This window comes from Aquarana catesbeiana, linkage group LG03 (genome assembly GCF_042186555.1).
Source record: "Aquarana catesbeiana isolate 2022-GZ linkage group LG03, ASM4218655v1, whole genome shotgun sequence".
NCBI lineage: Eukaryota > Metazoa > Chordata > Amphibia > Anura > Ranidae > Aquarana > Aquarana catesbeiana.
Window position 1 is genome coordinate 723536005 of NC_133326.1, and position 27662 is coordinate 723563666.

Consider the following 27662-nt stretch of genomic DNA (forward strand, 5'->3'; position numbering starts at 1 on the left):
AAAGGAACAAAAAAATCCATAAGATATCGTCCATCACCTGAACCTCTTTACTTATGCTTGTCTCTGAGGTCTGCTAAGGCTCCTGGTATGTGTATGTGAGACCACATGTGGGTGATGATGCGGTGATGATGAAGTATGGTTCCATCTCTGCTCAACGAGTGTCATGCAATCGATTTCATCAGGAGTGTTTTTAATGAGGTTTATTGATTCAGCTAGATGTGCGGTTTAACGCTGTAGATGCTCATTTAAATAATAAATTGGCCTAGGCCATAAAGAAGGAAGGAGAAGATTAAATGTGGCTCTGAAAACACAAGTTTACCATACATGTGCTAGAGAAGCAAACCTGCAAATAGACTCTTTTTTGAACTACTGTTTATTGGTGATATTTTTGCACTGCATAGTTCTTTGCTCTGCATACCTGATGCACCCATTTTTTGGGGCTCCCATAAATTCCTGCACTGAAATTCTTGGTCCGTACATTGCACTATGTTTACAGCTCCGAACACCTACTGTGCCTATTGTGAGTGGTTCCCACCAACCCTTCTTAGAATTTCTCACCACCTCTGTCCAGAATTCCTGGGTCTGCACACCTGAGGAGCTCCATATAAGAGGCTCCCACCATCCTTGCATGGAGTACCTGGGTATGTACACCTGTTGTGCCAATGATGAGGGGTTCCCACCATCCCCACACTGTGTTCTTAGTTCTTAACACATGCTGTGCCCTCTAAGAGGAGTTCCCTTCATCTCTGTGCTGAAATCCTTGACCCGCACACCTTCTGTGCCCATTATGAGGGGTTCCTACTATCCCTGCACTGAGTCTCCAGATCTGCACACCTTCTGTGCCCATTATAAGGGGATCCCAACATCTCTGTGCTTAGTTCTGTACAGCTGCTCTGACCATTATGAGGAGTTCCCATCATTGCCGAGCTGAGTTACTGGGTCTGCACACCTGATGTGCCAACTATGTGAAGTTTCCACCATCTCTGAACTGAGTTCTCAGCCTATAAACCTGCTGTGCCAATTATGGCACACCATGATTACACTGAGTTTGCAGTACTACACCCATGCTGCGCTTTAGTTCCCAGGTCTGCACACCTGCTGTGCCCATTAAGAGGGGCTTCCACCAGCCCTTTGCTGAGTTCCCGGGTGTACATACTTGATGTGTCAATTATGAGGCATTAGAACCAATGCTGTGGTGAGCTCCTGGGTCTGCAACCCTGCTTTCACGATTATGAGGGCCTCCCACCAACCCTATGCTTAGTTCCCAGGCCTGAACACCTGATGTACCCATTAAGACGGTATCTCAGCAGCCCCAGAGAATTTTGTACATTTTTATATATTGGAGAATGTAAGAAGACCCGTGACACACACAGTTGGGTAGGGAGTGAGGGAATGGTTAGGAGATATCACTTTTGGACCTTCCAGGACATACTATAACAGAAGCCAGGCGTTTGCTCTGGGATTTAATGGCTTTAATGCCTTTTATCAGTAGTTTCCCTTTATTAGACATGTGCAATTCGTTTAGTTTTGAATTTGTTTTTTAACGAATTTGAGACGAATTTGTTAATTCGAAAATATATGAATTTCCGAATTTTCGAATTTCCGAACTTTCAAATTTTTCTGAATATTCGGAAATTTTAAAATTCAGAAATTCGGAAATTCTAAAATTCTAAATTTCAGAAATTCTAAATTTTGGAAATTGGAAAATCCAAAAATAAGAATGAAAATCCGAAAATTCAAAAGAACAAAAATCCAAAAATAAGAATGATAATTCAAAAACCCGAAAATTCGAAAATCTGCAATAATAAATAGCTAATAATAACTTAACTATTACTAACTATTAAATTATAGGTATTGGAATTTCCTTTGAAAATTTGGCTGTGAACTTAACGAATAAGAATTTATCTTAAGTTACGAATTATTCATAATAACGAATGCCGTATCTAAACAAATGGAACGTAACGAATTAATAGTAATAAAAAACAATAATAATAATAAAAACATATTATTATTTTGTTCTGTTCCATTTGTTTAGATGCAGTGTTCGTTATTTCGGATAATTTTGTATTTGTTATGTTCACTAACAGCCAAATTTGAAAGGAAATTCCAATACCTATAATTTAATAGTTAGTTATTTAGTTATTATTTTGAATTTTTGGATTTTCGTTCCTTAGAATTTTCGGATTTTCCTTCTATTACTTTTGATTTTCAGAATTTTTCGAATTCCGAATTTCTGAATTTTTGGATTTTTGAATTTCAAATTCCGAATTTACAAATTTCTGAATTTTCGAATTTACGAATTTAGAATTTCAGAATTTTTTTAATTTTCGGAAAAAAAACAAAAAACAGAAAAAGAACACATTTTTTGGTAGTGCACATGTCTACCCTTTATTTATTTTGGATCTCTTGTGATTGTATATAACCAAGACAATCCAGCATGATCCTCATAATCCTTTTTCTTGCTCCCTCAGGGTTGACTGATCCAACATGCAGCATGGGATGGGCACAATATGGACAAAGCTGTTACTATGTATCTTCAAACTCACTACCATGGAGTGCCTCCAAGAAAGACTGCGAGGACAAGAAGGCCCACCTGGTAGTCATTAATGACCAGCAGGAGATGGTATGGATGGTGAACAGATAGACATTTCTTACTATGACACTGTCAGACACCAAAGCTGCCACCAGAATGTGACAATTATGCGCTGAGCCTAACCATGAGCTGAAATTTTCTAGCTTGCAGGAAAACATTCTAAGCACCAAAAACAAAAAATCTAAACTCTAAAACATTGAGAGTGATCATCACCGAGGCTGTCTAGCTGATCAGTTCACCCTTTTCACACACAATAGCCACCACACAGAGTAAAAGGGGCAGCTGCCCCGAGCTCAGTCATTGTTATTGTGGGGGCCCAAAGCAGCTGCCCATTGAGCCCACACCGCCCCGAAAATAGTTGATAAGTGGATTCGGGAGGGCCCAAGAAAATCTTTGCCCAGGGTCCGATCGATATTAAAGACGGCCCTGCCACCACCATATGTTTTAACAGAAACTTCCATCATTCACAGCATCCGATGTTGAAATGCTGACCTTTTAAAAAAAAAGCTAATACTTGCTGCTACACCAAGATAGGAATGTAACAGAGTTTACACTATGGTAGCTTCTTCACAGAGGCAAAACTTTTTCATTTATAATTATAGCATTAGGAGATTCAGCTTAACAATTTATAAATATCATTTTAATGAAAAGAAAAGAAAAGAAAAGAAGTGTAAGAAATATTTACAGAAAAATACAGACATAAGCAATAGTACCATAAAAGGAATACAAAGTGAAAATGAGCTGGCCCAGTCTTTTTGGTTGCATAGCAAGTCCAATCTGATATATCAGAGTAGCCCTTATAAACGATTTTTAGCACTCATTTATAGTCTCAATGATAAGACGAGATCCTAGAGTGCTGGGGAAGCCATGTTTTTTTTTTTTTTTTTGTTCAATCGATGGGTACTGCAGAATGGTCCTTCCTAATCAAAAGATCTGAGAGGTGTGATGCCGGTGGGCTGGAATGGTTTATTATGCTCCAGAGAACACACTCCCTCACCATCTGTATTTCTATCTTACTGGGTTTACAATCTGACAACTAGCATATTATTTAGCAAAATGAAACTGTTATTTGGTAAACAGTAAATATGATATAACACGTTAGGAATACTTCTCTTAGGAGGCCTAGATTGTCTTATTAGCTGTCCAGACCTTGTAAATTAAGTGTGTTTGGTGTCTAACTGATTGGTATATTCTTTATACATTAGTGTTACCACATTTTATGAAGGTAATTCCATCACAGGATTAATTATGACGATTGTATACATCTTAACAATTCAACTATAGGTCAGCATGGGGAAAAAAAAACTTGATAGAAGTGTATCGCACATGAGATGGTTTATGACAGGGCCGTTTATGACAGACTTTATTAGAGGCATTTTGAAGAGCCTCTAGTGAAGGTTTATGACTTCTCTGCATTCCATCTCAGCAGCCTGTGTAATGTCAAACATCTCACTTTCTCTGGCTGCCTAGCACAAGAGAATTGAATCTGACTTTTTTTGTTGCTGACTTGGGCTAAATGAGTCTGGTGTCCAACACTACTAACCCATTCTCTCTTTGCACTTTGGGATTCGTTACATTTCAGTATCTTCACACCTACATCTACCCCTTATATATGTTATGTACTAAAAATCAGGCCCTAGGAACTTTATTTTAGGAGTTTAACACTTTACACAGTTATAACATTTATATAGTAATGAACTACATTATAAGCTCTGGTCAGAACTCATCTGGAGTTTTCCGTTCAGGTCTGGTCACCAGTACCCTGAAAGGATGTGCTGGAGCTGGAGAGAGTCTAAAGAAGGGCAACTAAACTAATAAGGGGACTGGAGGACCTCAATTATGAGGAACGTCTGCAAACACTACATTTATTCTCGCTGGAGAAAAGACGCTTGAGAGGGGACATGATAGCGATTTACAAATACCTCAATGGGGGTCCCAGCATAGGAAATTAACTTTTCAGTCCTAGGGAGTGTAAAAGGACACAGGGCCACAAAATAAGACTGGAGAAGAAGCGGTTTAACCTCAAACTGCGTAGGGGGTTCTTCACTGTTAGGGCAATAAGGACGTAGAACTCTCTTCCACAATTAGTGGTGGCCGCAGAGAGTATGGATATCTTTAAAAGACTCTAATGCCCCATACACACGAGCGGAATTTCCGTCGGAAAAATCTTGAATGGTTTTTCCGAGGGAAATTCCGCTGAAGCTTGGCTTGCATATACACGGTCACACAAACGTTCTCTGAACTTTCGACCGTCAGGAACGCGGTGACGTACAACACTACGACGAGCCAAGAAAATGAAGTTCAATGCTTCCAAGCATGCTTCAAATTATTTCCGAGCATGCGTGATTTTTTGCGCGTCCGAATTGCATACAGACGAACGCATTTTCGGATAGGAACTTTTTCCGACCGAAAAATAGAGAACCTGCTCCCAATCTTTTGCTGGCTGGAATTCTGCCAGCAAAAGTCTGATGGAGCATACACACGGTCGCAATTTCTGACCAAAAGCTCTCATCGAACTTTTGCTGGCGAAGTTGCAGCTTGTGTGTTCGGGGCATTGGATGTACATCTTAAAGCAGTGGTCATCAACCCTGTCCTCGGGGCCCACTAACAGGCCAGGTTTTATGTATTACCTTGGGGGAGATGCAGACTAGAATACTGCAATCACTGAGCAGCAAATGATATCACCTGTGATGTATTTCAGTTATCTTGCAAACCTGGCCTATTGGTGGGCCCTTAGGACAGGGTTGATGACCATTGTCTTAAAGGACACAACATACAGGGATATGGGAAATCATTATAGACACTGATACACATGCACCTACACAGGTTGAACTGGATGGACTATTGCCTTTTTTTCAGCCTTACTGATTATGTAACTATGTAACTACCATCAGATTTTTCATGTTGGATATTTGTGCATTTTTGGTGGCACTTGACTTAACAGCTTCCACGATGTTCTGCAGTGATACTTCTTATATGGCTCTTATATGTCTTACGTGTCTGTCTCAGAGACAAGATAGTAATACCCATTGAGATGTAAGCTCAGAGAAAAAGTTGTCATCAGTGAATGGATCTCCCATTGGAGTATATGATACAATTGCTTGCAGTTGTGGATCTGAAAGAATCCCAAACACAACAGAAGTCAGGAAATCAATGCACAGAATAAGTCCAAAAGGTGCAACCAACAATAATGTGGTTCACGCCTAACTGGAGCTTAATCCTAGAGTACTCTAGGATTAAGCTCCAGTTAGGTGTGAAACATGTTAGGTTTGCTAGCTGCGGGGACACCTGTACTGTGAGACCAGGGAGAGAAGGCAGTTTTACCCTACTAAGGGTATATGGGTCAGGCTCTACTGGCAAGACCTTAAAATGAGGAACATTTCTTGTCCTGATGAGAGATCCTTCTATCTATTGATGAAGTGATAACTTCAATTGCTGAATACCATATGAATATCACTCTAGAGAGATATATATGATACTTCGGTACATGTCTGTTTTTTTGGCTGGAATTTTGGTGGTCTTATCTCTCTTTGGTCATACGCTATATGCTGTTTAAACAATCTATATGTACTTGATCCATCTGTGACGGTGGGGTCTCTTTGTGGAGGCTGTTTAGGCCTCTTTGTCCACCTCCTTACACGGAGGGTGCTAGATATACAATCACATTGATTATTCTTAACGTCTGAACCTGGTCCCGGCAGGGTTGATTTAGAGTTGTAGTCTGTGATGTGTGGTGTCCCCCTATACTTGATTCAAGGCCCATCGGCACCTACCCAGTGTGTCCTGAGGAAGCTACTAAACTGCAAAACGCGTTGACAAGCAAGCGTAGAGGCGGTATTGGATCATACCTTCAATAATACAGTCTATTCATACAACAAATTTATCATATATCATAGGTTCCAACCTTTACATTTGCTTTATTGGGTATCTGTTGACCTTGTCAATTAATAGGGTGTTATCTAAATGTTGTATGTTTTTTAATCTATTTTTGTAATAAATAGTATAATTTTATACAAGCTTTGCCTCTTGATGTGTCTAGTCTGCCTTTTTTTTTTTTTGAGAGATGTTCTCAATCCTTTTATATGTTAAGGTTTGCTTGCACCTAGTGGACTTGTCTATGCATTGATTTGCTTCAAGAAGCGTAACATTGGCTTTTACGGTGATAGGCTTTTTCCCCCTTTCTTCTTAAGATGTTGAGGTGATGGATGTGGAGTGGTTCTTGACTATGGTGAACCTACTCCTGATGCCGGGTGGCTGGAGAGGAAAGTGAAGCCTGCAGCAGAACATTACTCTCTTTAAACACAGCTGAAGGCAATCTAGTGGGTTAGCATTCAACAAGGGATGCCAGTGATGAATTTAGAAGGAGGTCAGCAGTGGCAGTCCATAAGTGTCTCTTTTGAAAAGTTTACTTTAAATGAATGTTCAAGAAAAACAATTGTATTCTGCTCTTTTACGTTGGATTGTCTCATGCTGACACAAGATTATTTTTCGTAGAATACATTTCCTCTCTCCTCCTTCCAACCTTGACCTTACTGTCCATTTTCTAAAGCTGACCTCAGGGATATAACGAGTCTGGAGAAGGGGTCTTTCCATGTCTGTGCCTCAGGGAGAAGGTCACATTTGAGTTGAGGAGTTAAGTGTTCTCACCATTATTGAGTAGGTTTTTCTTCCAGTGAGTCAGTTTCCTTTCCAATCCAAACGTACCTTGTAGCTTAACTGACTTCTCACCAATTTGTCCATAGTACGTTTTTACAGCAAGGTGTATGCTGAAAATTCACAGCATTCATCTAGTAACATGTTCTATATTTGTCTTTCCAAAGAATTTTCTTCGTGGGATTTCAAAAGTCAGCGACTTGTGGATCGGTCTAACGGATGCAGATGGAACCTGGAAATGGGTGGATGGAACACCTTATGGCATAACTCCAAAGTAAGACAATGAGATCCCATGAAAGGCTGGGTTCACATATCAGCACGCAGTGGGTCACAGAAGGAGTCCGGTGCGGCTCCGTTCACTGTTTCAGGCCCAAATTCAACCCACATTTTTGGCTCAATTCGGACCTGAAACGGACCAAAAGACACACAGGGCTCCTGTGCAAATCACACCGGATGCCGCTGTGGAGATATGTGAACCGGCTCCATAAAGAGCAGGTCACAATCTCCTGCTTTGGCCAATCAGCAGCTGTCAATGCACTGCGATCTCGCAGTGCATTATGGGGCACTCCGCGGCGGCGAACCTCCCGCGAGCGTCCCATATGTTTGTTTGCTCTACGAACAAACGAACACCGATGTTCGAGTCGAACTTATGTTCGACTTGAACATCAGGACCATCCCTAATTATGAACTGATATCTGTGTGAACAAAAACTATATCCCTGCTACTTATACTTCATATAACCAAAGTCCATGACCATAATAGAAAAATACAATTTGTGATCAAAGATGTGATAACAACAGAGCATGCATTCTCTTATAGATGAGGGACAATGTGGCTGTTCAGGTATATTCCACATTCCAAAATTTCACCAGTGAGGACAGGAAATGGAAAATACACATTGCTTACCAGAGATCCATAGCTCTCTATCTTAATGAGTGGCCTTAAACGCTTGTGGGAATATCCACAATGATCCAAAAGAGAGGTTGTTCCCATCTTCCTACTATACTCCACTCATAAGGCATAGAAAGATGAACAGAAACCAAACCTCATAGTGTAGTGCAGGGGTAGGCAACCTTAAGAACGCAATGTGCCGAAAAATGTTTTCAAAGAAATTGAGTGTGCCAATTTTATAACAAAAAAATGTCAACTTCACACTCTCAATCACAAAAATGATTTTTTATATAGTAAATGCTGTAAACTACTTGAATAGTAGTAGCCCCACCACTAACCCATTGCCCTACTCATCTGCCCCACCACTGTACCCCCCTACTCATCTGCCCCACCACTGTACCCCCCTGCTCATCTGCCCCACCACTGTACCCCCCTGCTCATCTGCCCCACCACTGTGCCCCCCTGCTCATCTGCCCCATCACTGTACCCCCCTGCTCATCTGCCCCACCACTGTACCCTCTTCTCATCTATGATATGCGTGATATGCAGAGTGGTGAAAGGAAGCAGAGATGAGACAAATCTACCTGTCCTGTCACTGACAGTCCTCCTCCTCCTGGAATACAGGGACCCCCATCCCCCCTAGCAGAACTGCACCCATTCTCTTCCCCATCACAAAAGCTGACGACCGCAGCTACAGCAAAGTTAGAGAACCAAACAATGTTTCCCATCATTTACAATATGTGGGGGGCTCAGTGCTTCCCCTCAGTGCAGGTGCAGCATGGGGAATTTTGAAATTGGAATGTATTATTATCTCACTGACACTTCCCTGCGCTGCTCTGCTGATGGGGAGGGAGTCGAGTGCCTGCAAGAGAGGCTTTGTGTGCTGCTTGAGGCACCTGTGCCGGGGTTTGCCTACCCCTGGTGTAATGAGGTAAATAAAATAATTTATTCAAAATAGGTAGTGCAATCACATTAAAACATCAAGGTATCAGCATATCATATGTAACTGCAGTCCATTTCAATCAATGTCCCAGTCCTCCGGCCGATGGCCAATGCCCTATACTTCTCCCTTAATACTATTATTCTGAAAGCCCTTTTGCAGGATTGAGGACCTATTTGCTTGCAAAATACCATTGGTGTATACAGGAAATCCGCCCACTCCTATATTCCCAACACTGCGCTCATGAAAATTTCAGACCTACATAAATGGAGCAGCCACTTAGTGTGAGTGAATGTGTAGACAGAAATTTGATTCACCATAAACCGACAAACCCTAAAATGGCGAAGCAAATAGCGGCGCTGAACTAAATAAAAATATTGCATCAAGTGAATGATTACATGATAAGCATAAGTGATATAAAGCCTGTGATAAATAAGTGATATATTACCTGTGACACAGTGCACCTAATGATGAAAAATGTCCTGATCATTATAAATAAAGTTAAAAACTGATCAAATATGTGAATAAGTGATCCAAAAATAAGAAAATATAATAAAATCCTTTAAAGTGAACAACCAAAAAGTGTAGATGAGTGGACCTTGGAGCTGACCCCCCACTTCCTGGTACGGCGTACCATGTCACAGCATATTGCATCACACGTAATCGATTGCCGTACAGCCACACCCCGACATGTTTCGTCACAAGGACTTAATGATGGGATTCCCTGAAGGTCTTCACTATATCACGTCACGGACTATATACAGCAATATTTTCATAAACCATTTTGGGTCTCTATTATGGACTTGGTCCACTCATCTACACTTTTTGGTTGTTCACTTTAAAGGATTTTATTATATTTTCTTATTTTTGGATCAATTATTCACATATTCATCATTCATGATCATTCATCATAGTTTTTCACTTTATTTATAATCATTAGGACATTTTTCATCATTAGGTGCACTGTGTCACAGGTTATATATCACTTATTTATCACAGGCTTTATATCACTTATGCTTATCATGTTGTAATCATTCACTTGATGCAATATTTTTATTTAGTTCAGCGCCGCTATTTAAAGAACCAACAAATGTGATGCGCAACCCAAAAAAAATTTTTTGTTTGTAATAGAAAAAAGAAAAAATATATATATTTAAAACAGTAAATGTGCAGAGTGCCCCAAGATCACAGCAACATGTGTAAAAAACTCTAACTAAAATAATATAAATTAAACCAATACATGATGGCATAAGGTGTGAATGGGTGGGTCACAACCATAAGTAAAGAATAATTGCAAAATCGTGCATGGTAAAAAATATATCAAAAAAATTATATCATAAAAAATGTCATAAAAGGAAATATTGTTGTTTAAGAAACCCACTCCAGTGTCCAATATCATATGTGATACATACAAAATGCGTATAAGTGTCCCAAATGAACTTAGTGTTCTTCCTGATGTGAATAGTGAATGAAAAAATGTGTTATGAAAGTAAAAAAAGTAAAAAAATAAAACATAAAAAATTGTTGAATAAAATATAAATAAATAAGCAATCAAAATCGTCCAATATCAATTGTCCAATGGAGGTATGTCTGACAGGTGTATTATCCTCAACGAATAATGGTGTTTGGTGTATCCGTGATTGGCAGGCCCCCTCTTGTGCCCCCACTCACCAGAAAGCCCAACCCCTGCAGGGGTGAAGGGCAGAAGTAGATCCTGTGTCCGGAATCCTGGAGCCCCGAAATCCCCCTCTCAGGTTCAGCGAGCCCCCTCCTTCTGGATCCGCGTTGTCCTTCACATAAGTATCCACCGGAACAAAATATGTGTGGAGAAACAAGGAATCCTCATAGTATAAATCCGTTTGGAAATAAAAGTTTATTTTCAAAAGAATACTGGATAAAAGTTTAAAAACGGGAGCTGACAGTGCTCTCCTGATAAAACAAAGGCGGATGGTGTATAGGTAGCGAGGTGACGGCGTGCGTTCCACCAGCTCGGCTACCGTGGCTACCGCTTCTGGTGAGTGGGGGCACAAGAGGGGGCCTGCCAATCACGGATACACCAAACACCATTATTCGTTGAGGATAATACATCTGTCAGACATACCTCCATTGGACAATTGATATTGGACGATTTTGATTGCTTATTTATTTATATTTTATTCAACAATTTTTTATGTTTTATTTTTTTACTTTTTTTACTTTCATAACACATTTTTTCATTCACTATTCACATCAGGAAGAACACTAAGTTCATTTGGGACACTTATACGCATTTTGTATGTATCACATATGATATTGGACACTGGAGTGGGTTTCTTAAACAACAATATAATAAACAATAAAGTGCAGCGCTAGTATGATATGTGATTCGGCCAATCCCCAGACGACGTCCTATCGTGACGAAACGCGTAGGGAGGAGCCTACGACGGTGACGTCATCACGTTCTCGGAAGGGCTTGAACACAGGAAGTGAATCGCGGCACACAGAGACGCCGCCGCTCCGTTTGATTTTTTATATGCTGCATACTTTCTACAACATTGTAAGTGCGATTCTTTATATACCATTAAATTTTATATCATACAATGTTGCACTATGGAGGTGTTCTCTTTTGTATTTCCGGTTTGATGGAGTATTAGAACTACTGATCCTGCATTGTACCTTGGGTTTTGGGAGACCATAATCCCTATGCTGGGCGAGACTGCCATAATAGCAGTCGTCGCCGTCTGGTAAGCAGACTCTACTCATACACGTTTTGGTGGATCATACCTAGGCACCTTTCGTCACAACCTCTCTTGGATGGGTGTTCTTTATTTATATATTTGTGGACTTATTAAGAACTTTTTGATTTTTCTCACATACACTTGTGATTTCAGTTTTGTTTCTTATTTATATTTGTAATATGTTTTTGTTATTATTTGTTTTATATGTCACTTGGTAGCATTTAATTGTTTTTTCACATATCATACTAGCGCTGCACTTTATTGTTTATTATACTTTTGGAAATCAGATACAGGATTTTTTCAGGGTGCTGGCAGCTTTTTTCTTTTTTCTTTTTATTAATCTAAGCGCAGTTTTTACCCAATTTGGGTCTTCTCTTTTTTACTTTCTTAAACAACAATATTTCCTTTTATGACATTTTTTATGATATAATTTTTTTGATATATTTTTTACCATGCACGATTTTGCAATTATTCTTTACTTATGGTTGTGACCCACCCATTCACACCTTATGCCATCACGTATTGGTTTAATTTATATTATTTTAGTTAGAGTTTTTTACACATGTTGCTGTGATCTTGGGGCACTCTGCACATTTACTGTTTTAAATATATATATTTTTTCTTTTTTCTATTACAAACAAAAAATTTTTTTTGGGTTGCGCATCACATTTGTTGGTTCTTTATATTTGCGAACAGCGCCATTCCCCTTTAGAATATTTTGTTTATGTGGATTTCACTTCGGTGTCTCCATTTTGCTTGGGGGGCTGCAGTTACTTGTTAGCACTGATCCTAAGCGCGGAATATTTGTTTCCTATCAGCGCCGCTATTTGCTTCATCATTTTGGGGGTTGTTGGTTTATGGTGAATCAAATTTCTGTCTACACAAAATACCATTGGTGCTTTGGTTGAATGATTCCTGAAGACCATGCCCTCTACCCTCAGAGGTCCCAGCTCTGCTCAGTGTCTGTCTTGTAATCATAATTATCTCTTCTGTCCTTTAGGTTCTGGGAGTCAAATCAGCCCGATGATTGGACGGGTCATGGTCTCGGAGGAGGGGAAGACTGCGTTGAGCTAAGGGGTGGGCATGAGTGGAACGATGATCACTGTTCTCAGAGATACAAGTACATCTGTGAGAAGAAGGTATTATGATATGGACTAATAAACATCAGAGGACACCTATTATCTCTTTTTCCACCATTTTTCCTTCTCCATCATGCTAAAGCCATATACTGTGGAATCTACTACTGTAAAAATAATGCTGCAGGATATGCTGGGATTTGAAGTTCCTCTAGACTGGGAAGATCTCAGAGCGTCCAAACTCAGACTGCAGTGTTAAATCATCGAAGAACTAAAGAACCCCCCCCCAGGGTCAATCTTAAAAATGATGTGAAGTAGGCAGGAACTCTGACAACTGTTGTGTGTTTAGTTTTTGTGCTGCTTCTTGTGTCTAGAGACCACTGCAAATTTTTTCCCGCAGTTGCTAAAACTCCACCCAATTACTGATTTCTGGCTAGAAGTGGTGATGGGAGGAGAATTAGGAAAGGAGATGGTAATGTGAATAAAGTTTTTCTCTATTGAACATGTGCACACCTCCCAACTTTTTGTGATGAGAATGAGGGACACCTCTTAGTAAAAGTGTGTAGGCATAGAACACACTCCCCCACCCTGTCATGCCCCTTTAAAGACAAATTATACAAAAAAAAAAAAAAAATAGCTAAACCCACTACTATTCTTTTTATATTGGCTTTTGAAAGTTACAAATGTAGCAATTTAGATGAAATGTTTAGCACTGGGAAACACTGTTTGAAAGACAAAAAGTGCATTTTATTTACAACTATACAGATCAGACCAAAATGGGGGACAAATGAGGGGGAAAGAGGGACAGAGGGACTTTGTTCCCAATGAGGGACAGTCCCTCAAAATCAGGGACAGTTGGGAGCTATACATGTAAAGTGTTGGTGATATAACACAGAAATCTTGAAATGTAGATGTATTAATGAATGCAGGTGTCTGTGCTGATGGATCAGTGTGGGGATGTTGGGGTGTCTGTGAATTGGGGGTGTAGGTTTCTGTGCTGATGGATCAACCTTGGGGGTGTTGGGGTGTCAGTGAATGGGGAGTGCAGGTGTCTGTGCTGAGGAATCAGTGTGGGGGGTGTTGCATTGTCAGTTGGGGGTGAAGGTGTCTCTGTGCTAATGGATCAGTGTGGGGGATGTTGAGGTGTCAGTGAATAAGAGGTGCAGGTTACAGGTTGTTACACAACCAAGGGGCCCGGGGTCCCTGCCTGTAAAGGGTTTTTGCTTTGATCTGGCTGAGTGTCTGGTCAGATCCATTAAAGTGTCCCAGCTCAGTTTTCTGCAAGCAAGTATCCTGAAGGAAGAGAGGGGTGTATAAAAGCTGTACATAGCAGAAGTTGTCCCTGAAGTTGTTTAAAGTCAAGTGGGCATCCCGTAATACCCCCTACTCCCCATCCAAGTTCTAATCCCTAATAAAATAACAAAACAAAGTACTGGACTGCTTCCTGACTCTGGGAGGCTGTGGAAATTCGGTGTGCAGGATGGGGGATCCCTTTTCATCAGTGGCTCCCTGGGGGGGGGTGCACTACACATACCAGACAATATGCCCTCAACTTGGAGAGGGTACCTTCGGGGGTGGTGGGGAGACCGTCCAGCTCCCAGTAATGCCATTGACCATATATGAGAGACTCCTCCCCCTTGTTTATAACATCCATCATTCGAATGCCCTAGTGGGGAGGCAAGTGAAAGGACCAGACATGTCTCGGCGGTTGACTTTTCTCCTTTCAGCAGGTCATCAAGAATCGCGATTGACATCTACATCACTGGAAGACATGACTTGACGGTGGATGTACATCGGAGGACTTTTTGGACTCGTCAAAAACTGTTTCTGTGGTTTTTTTAATGGTTACTTTTTTAGAGAATAAGTAGGGGAGTACCCAATACTCAGTCACATGGGGGGGGGGGTATCTGGGTGCCCCTTTATTGTTAAAGGGGGCTTCCAGGTTTTCGATAAGCCTGCTGCTTGCAGACACCCACAACCACAGGGAAAGGGTTGTAGGGAAGAGGCCCTTGTCTTTATTATAAGGACAAAGTGTTTTGCAAGGGGGTCCTCCTTTGGCAAGGTACCCCCCCCCCCGTGCTGAAGGTATGTGGCCTGGTATGGTTCAGAAGGGGAAGTTGAATGCTTGCCCCCCCCACCCCACTCTTATTCCAATTCAGGCTCAGATTAAGGGTCTAGTATGGATTTTTTTGGGGACCTCAAGTTTTTTTTTTCCATGAAGACCTCCTTAAATTCCATACCAGACTCAGGAGATTCTGACTTTTATTTTGGGGGCACTCTACCCAATTTTTATTTAATTCTTGATGTAGGATGAGCTAAAGAAAAACTGATACAGTTTAACTTCTTCAGAACCGTGCTATAGCCGAATGACTGCTACAGCGCGGACCTACTTTGCCGGGAGGGCCTCAATAGACGTCCTCCTGTGCCCGAGCAGCCTGCGCGCCCCCTGCAGGGCATGCGCAGCGCGCTCTGTGATCAGCGAGTCTACGAGACTCAGCTGATCACAGATTGGAGTAAGGGGTCGTTCCCGGCCCCTTACCACTTGATCAGCTGTCAGCCAATGACAGTTGATCATGTGATGTAAACAGAGCTGGTAATTGGCTATTTTTTCTACTCACGCTGTCATCGCATGTCATCGGTGCATGCGCACTGAAGGAACGGCCACGTTTCTTCAGAGCCCTGTGCCGCGACCGGTGGCTCCCATGCGCATGCGCAGGAGTGACGTCATGCCGCTCCATCCAGTCACTGTTGTACTGTGCCCTACTCCTTGGCGGCACCTTAACCACTTGTCGCCCACCATATAGCAGAATGACGGCGGCAAAGTGGTTTCAATATCCTGACTGGTATGACGTGATCAGGATATTAAGCCTCATCAGTGCCTCCTCCTCATCAGTGCCTCCTCATCAGTGCTCATTACTGCTGCCCCACCAGTGCCCATCCAGGCCTGGATTTACTCCCTTTGCCGCCCCAAGGCTGGGTCCTTCAATGCCGCCCCCCCCCCCCACACACACACACACACACACACACACCGCCATTCTCGTCCTTTATTGATGACTGCTACAATAGATCAATTAAAAACATATTTCCGTGAGGGGTAAGGATTTTTCGCGTGCAATTTTTCAGGGCAATGGCTGGTGTTGGTGCTTCAATCATCCCACACCATGGTTGGTATGGTGTCAAGATGATTGAAACACATTATTTCTATCATTACATTGTAATATAAAATGAAATAGTTCAACTCACCATAATACAGAATCATTGGGAGCCCTGAGTGTGTCACTTGCCACCATCGCTTGTCACTTGCCACTCTGCCTGCCACCAGATGGGGATGTCACTTGCCACGCTGCCTGCCACCAGATGGGGATGTCACTTGCCACGCTGCCTGCCACCAGATGGGGATGTCACTTGCCACGCTGCCTGCCACCAGATGGGGATGTCACTTGCCACGCTGCCTGCCACCAGATGGGGATGTCACTTGCCACGCTGCCTGCCACCAGATGGGGATGTCACTTGCCACGCTGCCTGCCACCAGATGGGGATGTCACTTGCCATGCTGCCCGCCACCAGATGGATGTCATTTCTCTCCCCCGCCGCGCTGACATTACTACCTACTCTCGAGTTTTTCAAAAATGGCATGCGCCGCCCGGCCGAGTGCGTATGAGCTTTCCCGAGCCCGGCCGGTTTCGGAATGGCGCATGCGCAGTTGCGTGGTCGGCTCGCAGCCATCTTTTCTACAGGCACCGGTGCCCCTAATAGACTTTAATGGGCAGCCCGAAAGGGGGGGCAGCCGCGGAGTCGCCGCAGGAGCGGCGCCGCCCCTGCACCACTGCCGCCCCGAGGCCGGGCCTCGGTGGCCTTGTGGCAAATCCGGCCCTGTGCCCATCAGTGCTGCCTATCAGTGCCCATCAGTGCCGCCTCATCAGTGCCCATCAGTGCAGCCTCATAAATGCCCACCAGTGCTGCCTCATCAGTGCCCATCAGTGCTGCCTATCAGTGCAGCCTATCAGTGCCCATCAGTGCAGCCTCATCAGTGCCTCCTCCTCATCAGTGCAGCCTCATCAGTGCCTCCTCCTCATCACTGCCCATCAGTGCTGCCTCATCAGTGCCTCTTCATCAATGCCCACTAGTGCCACCTCATCAGTGCAGCCTATCAATGCCCATCATTGCCACCTATCAGTGCAGCCTATCAGTGCCCATCAGTGCAGTCTATCAGTGGCCATCAGTGCCACCTATCAGTGCAGCCTCATCAGTGCCTCCTCATCAATGCCCATCAGTGCTGCCTCATCAGTGCCTATCAGTGCAGCCTCAACAGTGTCTCCTCATCAATGCCCATGACCGCTGCCTCATCAGTGCCTCCTCATTAATGTCCATCAGTGCTGCCTCATCAGTGCCTATCAGTGCAGCCTCAACAGTGTCTCCTCATCAATGCCCATCACTGCTGCCTCATCAGTGCCTCCTCATTAATGCCCACCAGTGCTGCCTCATCAGTGCCCATCAGTCTGTCCTATCAGTGCAACCTATCAGTGCCCATCAGTGGCGCCTTATCAGTGCCCATCAGTGCAACCTATCAGTGCCGCCTATCAGTGCAGCCTCATCAGTGCCTCCTCTTCATCAATGCCCACTAGTGTCGCCTCATCAGTGCCCATCAGTGCAGCCTTTCAGTGCCCATCAGTGCCGCCTATCAATGCAGCCTCATCAGTGCCCATCAGTGCAGCCTTTCAGTGCCCATCAGTGCCACCTATCAATGCAGCCTCATCAGTGCCTCCTCATCAGTGCAGCCTCAACAGCACACATCAATGAAGGAGAAAAAAATTGCAAAAATGTATAACAAACTAAGAAAACCTTTTTTTTTTCCAAAATTTTCAGTCTTGTTTCATTTGTTTAGCAAAAAATTAAAAACGCAGAGGTGATTAAATACCACCAAAAGAAAGCTCTATTTGTGTGAAAAAGATTATACACATTTCTTTTGGGTACAGTGTTGCATGTCGGCGCAATTGTCATTCAAAGTGTGAGAGCGCTGAAAGCTGATAATTGGCCTGGGCAGGAAGGGGGTAAAAGTTCCCGGTAGGCAACTGGTTTAAAAGGCTGGCAATTAAATATAATTTGGTGGCAACTTTTTTCATTAGTACATGTAAGTGCTGCTGCAGCAATTTCTGTACATTACAGAGATGCCTCTTCACAGGGAGGATCAGGACACCCCACCCCCCCCTATTTAAAGGAAGTGGACTCTAAGTATTTAAAAATAAAATCACTGCTCGAAAATAAATGTTTATTAGTACTTGTTCATCCCCTTCCCCACTTCACCATGCAATTTATTCAATTCGGAAATTTGAAAATTTGGAAATTCGGAAATTCGAAAATCCGAAATAATAACTAACTAATAATAACTAACTATTAGATTATAGGTATTGAAAATTCCATTCAAATTTGGCTGTTTATGAACGTAACAAATACGAATTTATCCGAATTTACGAATTATCCGAAATAACGAACGTCGCATCTAAATGAATGGAACGTAACGAATTAATAAAAATTAATAATAATGATAATAAAAAATTATTATTATTAATATTTATTATTAATTAGTTACGTTCCATTTGTTACTTAATTCATAACTTGGGATAAATGTATATTTGTGACGTTAACAGCCAAATTTGAAAGGAAATTCCAATACTTATAATTTAATAGTTACTAATAATTATTATTATTAGTTAGTCAGTTGTTATTTCGTATTTTTCAGATTTTGGGTTTTCAAATTTTCATTCTTTTTTTTTTGATTTTTGAATTTTTTGATTTTCGAATTTACGGATTTACGAATTTACGAATTTTTGGAAAAATTTGTTAAACGGGTTTTCATAAATTTGAATATTTACGAATTAGCGAATTTCAACAAAAAACGAATTCAGAAAGAAACAAATTGCACATTTCTAGTTTGCAGATGCAGCGACCTATAGCTGGAATACCACATATACAGTGCCTTGCAAAAGCATTCACCCGGAAAAAAAAAAGGGGAAGAAACTGCGCTCTGGTGAAAACAAAAAACTAAAACAACAAAACTAAATAGTTGTGTAATTTAGGAAGCAGCAATTCCTCTGCGCAACACAAACACAGTGAATAACAAATGGAAAAAATTGGAATCACGCTAAAAACTGACATGCATATAAATAATCGCCATTTCAGCAATAAATCCCTGAATGCATATCATACAAAGTGTAAGCATTTCAAAGTGTCATAACCCCAAACAGTATAAGTAATTAATGTTGGAATAATTGAAAATAATAAAATTATCTTAAAGGGCTCCTGGACAACGTAACTCTATTACAAAACGTGTAGGGCGGAGCGACGCGCTTGCATCACCTCTCACCGCTGTTGTGGTTACCAGCAGGATGGGTTTAGTCTGTGAGCTTACCGGCCGGTGCGCCAGACATTTCAGGCGCTTAATTTACTACCATCATGTGAGTGCAATACTGTATCTAATTTTTAAATAAAGGTTTAATGGTTTTACTCTATTGGAGCTTTTTATCTTTCATGGTGCATCCATTCATTTGCGGGTTGGTGTCAATAAGTGCCAGTTTGAAACACCTATGCTTCGGTGGCAACGTTTTTTGTGTTTTGTTGCCTCACAACCTGGAATTACCATGGATTGTTTGAGAATTTGCATCATTTAATTTACAGAACATGCCCACAACTTTGAAGAATGCACTTTGAAGGACAATGCACTGTGCGTACCCATTGGCTGAGGAGGCAGAAGCACCGCCCCCTGCTGCCTTCCCAGCCAATAGGTAGCTGAAGCTCACGATAACTGCCTTCCTCCCTCCCTCCCGACATCATACGGGACCTCTCAAGAACAGACCTGCTTTACAATGCAAGCAGATCGGGGACAAATGTATATTCAGCCGGTATCCAGCGTCTGCAGTTCGGCTCCTGCAGATGATAGGCTACACTAGCCAGGCTGCTGTGAAATTGACTGATGCCGGGGGGGGGGGGGTTGTCCCTGCATGGAACAGCTAAGAGCCCGAGAGCCGACATTGATGTCTCTCACTCCCCTCCTTCCGCTCTCGCACTGAATGATACACAGACGATCTGCTCCTTCTCCCCCTCCCCTCTCCTGTGTTCTCCAGGGAATTCAAGTGTTAAGCTGAGGAGCTCACACTTCCCACTTTACACACACAGGAGAGGGGAGGGGGAGAAGGAGCAGATCGTCTGTGTATTATTCAGTGCGAGAGAGGAAGGAGGGGAGAGAGAGACATCAATGCTGGCTCTGAATGTCGCTGGTTGCTAGACGCGAGGCGGTTATAGCAACCAGTGACCGGGAGTAGACTCAGGAGGTGGAGGCGGAGCTGGAGCCAGCAACACAGCGGCTCAGTCCATACCTGTCCCCTGCATTCCCAGTGTCCGTTTTTTTTAGTTGGGGGGCACAGTATAATGTTGGAGGAGCCATGGCCCCCTCTGCCCCCCCTAGTGACGCCACTGCACCTGATGAAAGGAGGGGCTCCACTGGGGACAGCAGATGTAATGAAGGACTCTGTTGGGACACCAGATGTAAGGAGGGGCTCCGCTGGTGACACCTGATGTATGGAGGGGCTCTGATGGGCACATTTGATGTAAGGAGGGGCTCCGCTAGGGACACAGATGTATGGAGGAGCTCCGCTGGGGACACCAGATGTATGGAGAGGCTTTGCTGGGGACACCAGATGTATGAAGGGGCTCCGCTGGGGACACCTGATGTAAGGAGGGACTCTGCTGGGGACACCAGATGTAAGGAGGGGCTCTGCTAGGGACACCTGATGTAAGGAGGGGCTCCGCTGGGGACACCAGATGTAAGGAGGGGCTCCGCTGGGGACACCAGATATATGGAAGAGCTCTGCTGGGGACACCAGATGTAAGGAGGGCCTCCACTGGAGACACCGGATGTATGGAAGAGCTCTGCTGGGGACACCTGATGTAAGGAGGGGCTCCGCTGGGGACACCTGATGTATGGAGGGGCTCCGCTGAGGACACCTGATGTATTGAGGGGCTCCGCTGGGGACACCAGTTGTAAGGAGGGGCTACGCTGGGGACACCAGATGTATGGAGGAGCTCTGCTGGGGACACCAGATGTAAGGAGGGGCTCCACTGGAGACACCAGTTGTATGGAGGAGCTCTGCTGGGGACACCAGATGTAAGGAGGGCCTCCTCTGGAGACACCTGTTGTATGGAGGAGCTCTGCTGGGGACACCTGATGTAAGGAGAGGCTCCGCTGGGGACACCTGATGTATGGAGGGGCACCGCTGGGGACGCCAGATGTAAGGAGGGGCTCCGCTGGGGACACCTGATGTATGGAGGGGCTCCGCTGGGGACACCTGATGTATGGAGGGGCTCCGCTGGGGACACTTGATGTAAGGAGGGGCTCCGCTGGGGACACCTGATGTATGGAGGGACTCCGCTAGGGACTCAGATGTATGGAGGAGCTCTGCTAGGGACACCTGATGTATGGAGGGGCTCTACTGGGGACACCAGATGTAAGGAGGGGCTCTGCTGGGGACACAGATGTAAGGAGGAGCTCCGTTGGGGACACCTGATGTATGAATGGGCTCCACTGGGGACACAGATGTAAGGAGGGGCTCCACTGGGGACACAGATTAAAGGAGGAGCTCCACTTGGGACACCTGATGAATGGAGGAGCTCCACTGGGGACACCAGATGTAAAAAGGAGCTCCGCTGGGGACAACTGATGTAAGGAGGGCAGTGGTGGAACTACCGCCATAGCGATTCACACGGTGGCTATGGGGCCCACAGCCGAGTTGGGGCCCGATGAGTAGCAATGCTAGGTGGGTGCGGGCCACACCGGGTGACACCCGCCAGAGGGTTGACACCCTTGGGTAGCGGCAGCCACACCACTAACAACGCTCGCTGCCCACAGTGGCCTGACTGAAGCCGTCTCCCCTCCTTTCTGTTTACATCCACAGAGGTGGAGGAGCCTGCGCTCGAGCTTCGAGGGACACACACCGCTGTGTGTATCTGGAGGCTGTCAGCGCTGTTCTGAGGTATGTAAGGGGGAGCGTGTCTATACTGCTTGGGGGGTCTGCACTACTGTGGGGGAGTCTGTACTGCTTGGGGGGTCCTGCACTGAGGGGGGGTGGTCTGCACTGAGGAGGGTGTCTGCAATGCTAAGTGCATCTGCAGTGGGGGTTGTCTGTACTGATGGGGGTGGTCTGCACTGGGGGGTGTCTGTACTGCTGGGGGAGTGTCTGCACAGAGGGGGGTCTGTAATGGGGGTGTCTGTACTGCTGGGGGGTGTCTGTACTGATGGGGGTCTGCACAGAGGTGGGGGGTGTCTGTACTGATGGGGGGTCTGCACTTGGGTGGGGGATCTGTACCTATAGGGGGTGTCTGTACTTAGGGGGGTCTGCACTGAGGTGGTTGGGTTCTGTACTGATGGAGTTTCTGCACTGAGGGGGGTCTGTAATGCTGGGGGGGTCTGCACTGGGGGGTTGTCTATACTAAGGGGGGTGTCTGCACTGCTGGGGGGGTCTGCATTGAGGGGGGTCTGCACTGCTGGGGGTGTCTGCACTGAGGGGGGTGTCTGCAGTGAGGGGGGTCTGTACTGAGGGGGGTGGTCTGCACTGGGGGGTGTCTGCATGGTGACTCGGTTAAATTGATGATAGGCAACTCCTATCCTCATATTGATTAGTGGTTCCAAATTAATAATAACTACTGCAGTAGGGAACAGACACAAAAGATACGCTCAGCATCTTTCCGAATTACTGTTCTGCTTTATTATGACGCAATTGAAGGTTTTTATGCACATGATTACGTAGGTATCACATTAATATTACAATTGTACATTTATGGTAACAAGGGGCGTTACATAGGCAGGCTAATTCTAATCAGGACTCGAAAGAATGTAAACATTTACTGAAAACATTATTAGTGCCGTGCACAGTGAGGGCAGTGTGCAATACATACAAAATACAATACAATTATATACAGAACGTACAAATTTCCATTACAGTCTCCCCTCTTTTGATCAATATTTTGATCACTAACCATACCTGCTATCACCTTTAACCTGGAACCTCCACACGCTTAGGTGGAGGTAGTCCTGGCCAAAGAGGCAAAAAAAAAACTCCATTGTGGAGAAAATAATAGCTGAGCAACTTTTTCATTACAAAATGACTTTTCATTGTGAAAAACAAATGATTGATAAGACATATTTACAGAGTACTGGCTGTACACTCCTGTGGCCAGAATGGCCTTCTAGCTGAATTGTGGACATGCTGACTTATCAGCATATGTAAACACAGACAATTCTACATATAATGGAAGACATACAAAAGACAAATATGACTTCAACATGGCTAAATATGACTTCAACTACTTTTCAAATATATATATCCCTTACAATTAAAGTAATTGAATCAAAAAGTACCCTAGACTGTGATCACAAGAGGGAAACAAATCAAACGCAGAGATTTCTTTAATTTAGTCATTTTTGCAGTGTCTGGTGTGGATCCAGGTGACTTTTCCTTCAAGTTTTGCAAAAACTGTACATGAAATAGATGCAGTATTGAGTCTCCAAACTTTTCCTTATATATATAAATGTCTCTTAACAATCCAAAAGTCACCTGGCTTTAGTTTTAGATCCTTCCAAACTTTTAGGATCTGGAATTGGGGAGAAAACACATAAATGAGTTTGTCAAAAAACCTTAAAAGATCAGCAACATTCTCTGTGAGATCCGAATGGAGGACTTCAGCTGCTGAGACAAAATATTAGCAAGTGAGTAACACACTCCCAAACCAAATCCCATAGGGAGAGAGTCCACCACCCCCCCTAGGGGCTTCATAAAATATAAGAAAACATTCAGGCAAAAGTTTTCTAGTTTCTTACTCTACTTTGTCCGCTACATTGTAGACAGTAGGGGGTGTAAAAATAAAACCGCAAAACTTCTAGTAAGGACTCTCCTATAAAAAATGATTTCCTCTGTTACTCTCTGTACTTTCTGGCACTCTGTACTTACAAACTACTTCTGATAACACTTTTTACTGTGGCCTTTGCAGTAGCATTTGCCACTGGACATCCAAAAAACATGTCCATACAGACAAAATGCATATTTGTAAGATCCTGACTTGGGCATCTGGATATATCTTTTTTGTAATCTCTGGGAGGGATGTTCAGCTTTTGGTAACACCTTTGGTAACAGGTAAAACAAGAAGTGGTATGTTATAAAAACAACTGTGGAGAACCCTGGCTCTATCCCACGCTCATTTACTAAGGCAGCCATAACTGCTTGTGACTGATGACACGGTCCATGTGTCAAGCTGAAGGGAAAAGAGTGGCTGGCAGACATAAATGATCACTTTTTCCAAAGTCCTGTTTCATAAGAAGTTGCCCCCTGTGGACCACTTGTTCTTCTCGTTCTGGGGTCCTTAAAGTTGAATTATTAATCCCAGCTATACTGGGTCAGAACTAGGGTGGAATCTGTGAGTTGCACAGACCCATCAAGTGTCCGGGGCTGTAAATGCAGCATCCTTAGAGTCACCTGGTCTGCTTCCATGTGTGAAAGTTAATATGGCTACCTCAGCAAGAAGCTGGAAGGCTGAAAACAGCCAATCAAATTAACTTGGCATGCTTGGTTGGTTTACCTGCCGAAGTAAAAACAAACTTCTGGCCCTTCAAATGGAACCAAAAGCTCTCTATATCTCGACTATCTATATAAATATACACTCTTTTTATAGCTCACAGGCTTTGCTAAAACATGGAGCTCTGCTTCTTGAGCTGGGCAAAAAGGATCCAATGACTTTGAATACAGAGTATCTTTCTGGGTGATAAACTGCATACTCAAATCTACAAAAAATGTAATATCTGGGTCTTCAGGGAGTGTGTCCCGCACTGGGCTCACAGCAGCTGATTCCTACACCATCAATTTAACACATGTGGTTTTTCCTTTCTTTTGAATAAATGTCCACATTTTTCATTGTTAGATTTGTACATAAATAAACTCATATTTTAAACCTTTCATTAGACAAACATTTAGTTATCTGTATATTTGCTGCGCAGAATGTCGGACCATTGACCAAAACAATATCTAACTTTGTCTAATAGCACCTTTGCATAAAAGCTACAGCTCTGATATATCAGGATGAACCCTTCATTACTGGGTCCAGCTTGCATGAATATATTACAATGGCTTGTTTTCTATCATGCTATTTGTGTAAGAACTTCCAGTTTCATGTTTCAAAAGACAACTTCTTCCTGGCAATATTATAATAAATGATAACAATACCCTGCGGTCATGGAGAGATGCCCATAAATCCAAAATATTCTTCTGCTTATACCACTGTACTTTACAAGAAAAATGGGCACATCATTTCACAATCCACACATTCTGCTTTGGATTTCAAAAATAAAAATAAATAAAAACAAAAGGATCAATAATCTGTATGATGGACCAGAAAGCATCAAAAACTATAACACAACTGGCTGCAGGTGACATCTATCCTAACAGGGTGTGTGGACTTGATGTGATGGGACTGTTATATTTAAATTTTATTTATTATTACTCTTACATCATGGACCGCACATCAAGTTATTATCAAAAACCTTACAATATCATTTTTGTAGAAGAACTTCTTATGTATCCCATCCATCTTGGCTTTGTTAAATATTATGGCAGCTTTATTCCAAATAACAACCTCATCTTAATCTTTTTTTTCTCTCAATAAGGGCTTATTGAATAAATGTAAAATTACAAAATTGTTATCTTAATCTAAACTAATCCCATTTTTACAAATTTCCCCAATAACCTGGATTTCATTTCCAACCAAAGGTTGTCTAAACCAGTTTCAATATATCTATATAATTGTTAAACTCATATTAGAAATTAATACTCATTATTACTTAATTTTACTTAATTTCCCTTTTTTAAATGCACTGTTTCCACTATCAAAGGATATTCAATTTGTGTAATACACGGTTAAATGTAACCTTCATTTTACCGTGTTTGGAAAACAGATTCAAAATAATTGTGATCACATTGTTTACCATTAGATTCGTTAACCCGGCACATTTTGTTATAAATGTTTTGTCTAAAAAACAGAAATTGGCATGGTGTCTTTCCAGCTTATCACTAACCTCTCATCCCAGCCACATTTCTTTCAGGAGAGCACAAAGGAGGGGGTCACATCTGCGTACATGGCACACACAAGCAATAGAACTAAAGGTCCCAGCATTCGCACATACATTTTTCCCATTTGTACACAACATGTGCATATCATTCTCTCACTTTCTTTTAACTCTTTAATATTTCCCTGCCTAAATTCTGCTTTCCTTATTTTGTTTAAATAACTTTTATATCTAGCTTCTATGATTCTATGATTCTATGATCAGATGGGGAGCCACAGTGCTCATCCCATCTTCCCTCTCTGACAACATATAAAGTATTCTGTTTTAACTCTCATTTCTCTGTTTCTGACTCTTACTAGTTGTAGTGCCTGACCCCAAATTCATCCCACAACTTAACATGAAAATGTCCCTTTCTGTCTAGTGTTAATGTCACCCTTGATCCATCCTGCTCACATAGATAACTTGTTTCTCTAGCTGTTTACTCTGCATTATTCTTAGTCCCTGTGGACCTTGGTAACCCAATTACCTATTGTGGATCTCTGTCCACTTTAACCATTAATATAGGGGCTCAGTATAGGCGGAACCACACCTTCGGTTCATATATAGCGCTTCTCTTGCGCTGGGCATTTTTGAGGGTCTCTTACCCTTCATTCCCTTACTTAATTCAATGCCCATAATGACTGGCCAGTCTTCTCTCTTCTCTACTTGTGCCTATACCCTCTTGCCTCTAAACTACTTTATCTAGCAGATGTACTACATATACCTGTGAACAGTACTATTCTTCCCTTTCTTATTTATAACACTCCGATGGACAGTAGACAGTGACAACATAACATATAACCACCAATCAATACAGTTCAATTAAGGGGAGTAAAATAGGTACCCTTTGTCCCGAAAATGCCTTACCGATCAAGGAAGTCTGATAACTCAAATGTAAGCAAAAGGCTTACCTCAGCCGGCTGATTATCAGAAATTCCCGGATCGTCTCAAGCTCCTCGTTTCGGATACTCAGGGTCACCTGGAATCCCCTCCTGGCTGGCTCGCCATGCATGACTCGGTTAAATTGATGATAGGCAACTCCTATCCTCATATTGATTAGTGGTTCCAAATTAATAATAACTACTGCAGTAGGGAACAGACACAAAAGATACGCTCAGCATCTTTCCGAATTACTGTTCTGCTTTATTATGACGCAATTGAAGGTTTTTATGCACATGATTACGTAGGTATCACATTAATATTACAATTGTACATTTATGGTAACAAGGGGCGTTACATAGGCAGGCTAATTCTAATCAGGACTCGAAAGAATGTAAACATTTACTGAAAACATTATTAGTGCCGTGCACAGTGAGGGCAGTGTGCAATACATACAAAATACAATACAATTATATACAGAACGTACAAATTTCCATTACAATGGGCATCCGCAGAACTTTTTTCAGGGGGGGGCATAATTTTATGGACACCCATGCTCGGTCCCTTTTCGACAATGTCATCAAGGGGAGGGGCTTAGTCATTATCACATAAAGCTCAGGCAGGCAGGCAAAGGTTTGAGAAACCTGATACAAAAGCTTAATAGAAGGATCAAGCTGCCATTGTCTGATTAGCAATTTCTAATCTGTTTTTATGTTTACACTATTGAATGCACCAAATTATTCATACACACATGATCAAGGCACTACAA

At 42.8% G+C, this 27662-nt stretch overlaps 1 protein-coding gene and 1 long non-coding RNA gene across 4 annotated transcripts in view; one reads left to right on the plus strand and one right to left on the minus strand.

Moving 5' to 3' along the window:
• LOC141133728 (asialoglycoprotein receptor 1-like) overlaps window positions 1-14188 on the plus strand; it is a 74631-nt gene extending 60443 nt beyond the window's left edge. For 2 of the 3 annotated variants that reach the window (XM_073623251.1, XM_073623252.1), the window contains 3 exons: window positions 2472-2623; window positions 7414-7520; window positions 12795-14186. In XM_073623251.1, the coding sequence (XP_073479352.1) occupies window positions 2472-2623; window positions 7414-7520; window positions 12795-12942 (407 nt within the window). In that variant the 3' untranslated portion in view covers window positions 12943-14186. Of the gene's footprint in view, window positions 1-2471; window positions 2624-7413; window positions 7521-12794 lie in introns of all 3 variants that reach the window. The other variant, XM_073623253.1, reaches the window with a different exon arrangement.
• An 8417-nt stretch (window positions 14189-22605) lies between these two features.
• LOC141133729 (uncharacterized) lies at window positions 22606-27385 on the minus strand. The gene is made up of 2 exons (XR_012243116.1): window positions 26926-27385; window positions 22606-23514 (listed from the first exon to the last, which is right to left on the minus strand). It is a non-coding gene; the product is annotated as an uncharacterized lncRNA (long non-coding RNA).
• Between the last annotated feature and the right edge of the window lie 277 nt (window positions 27386-27662).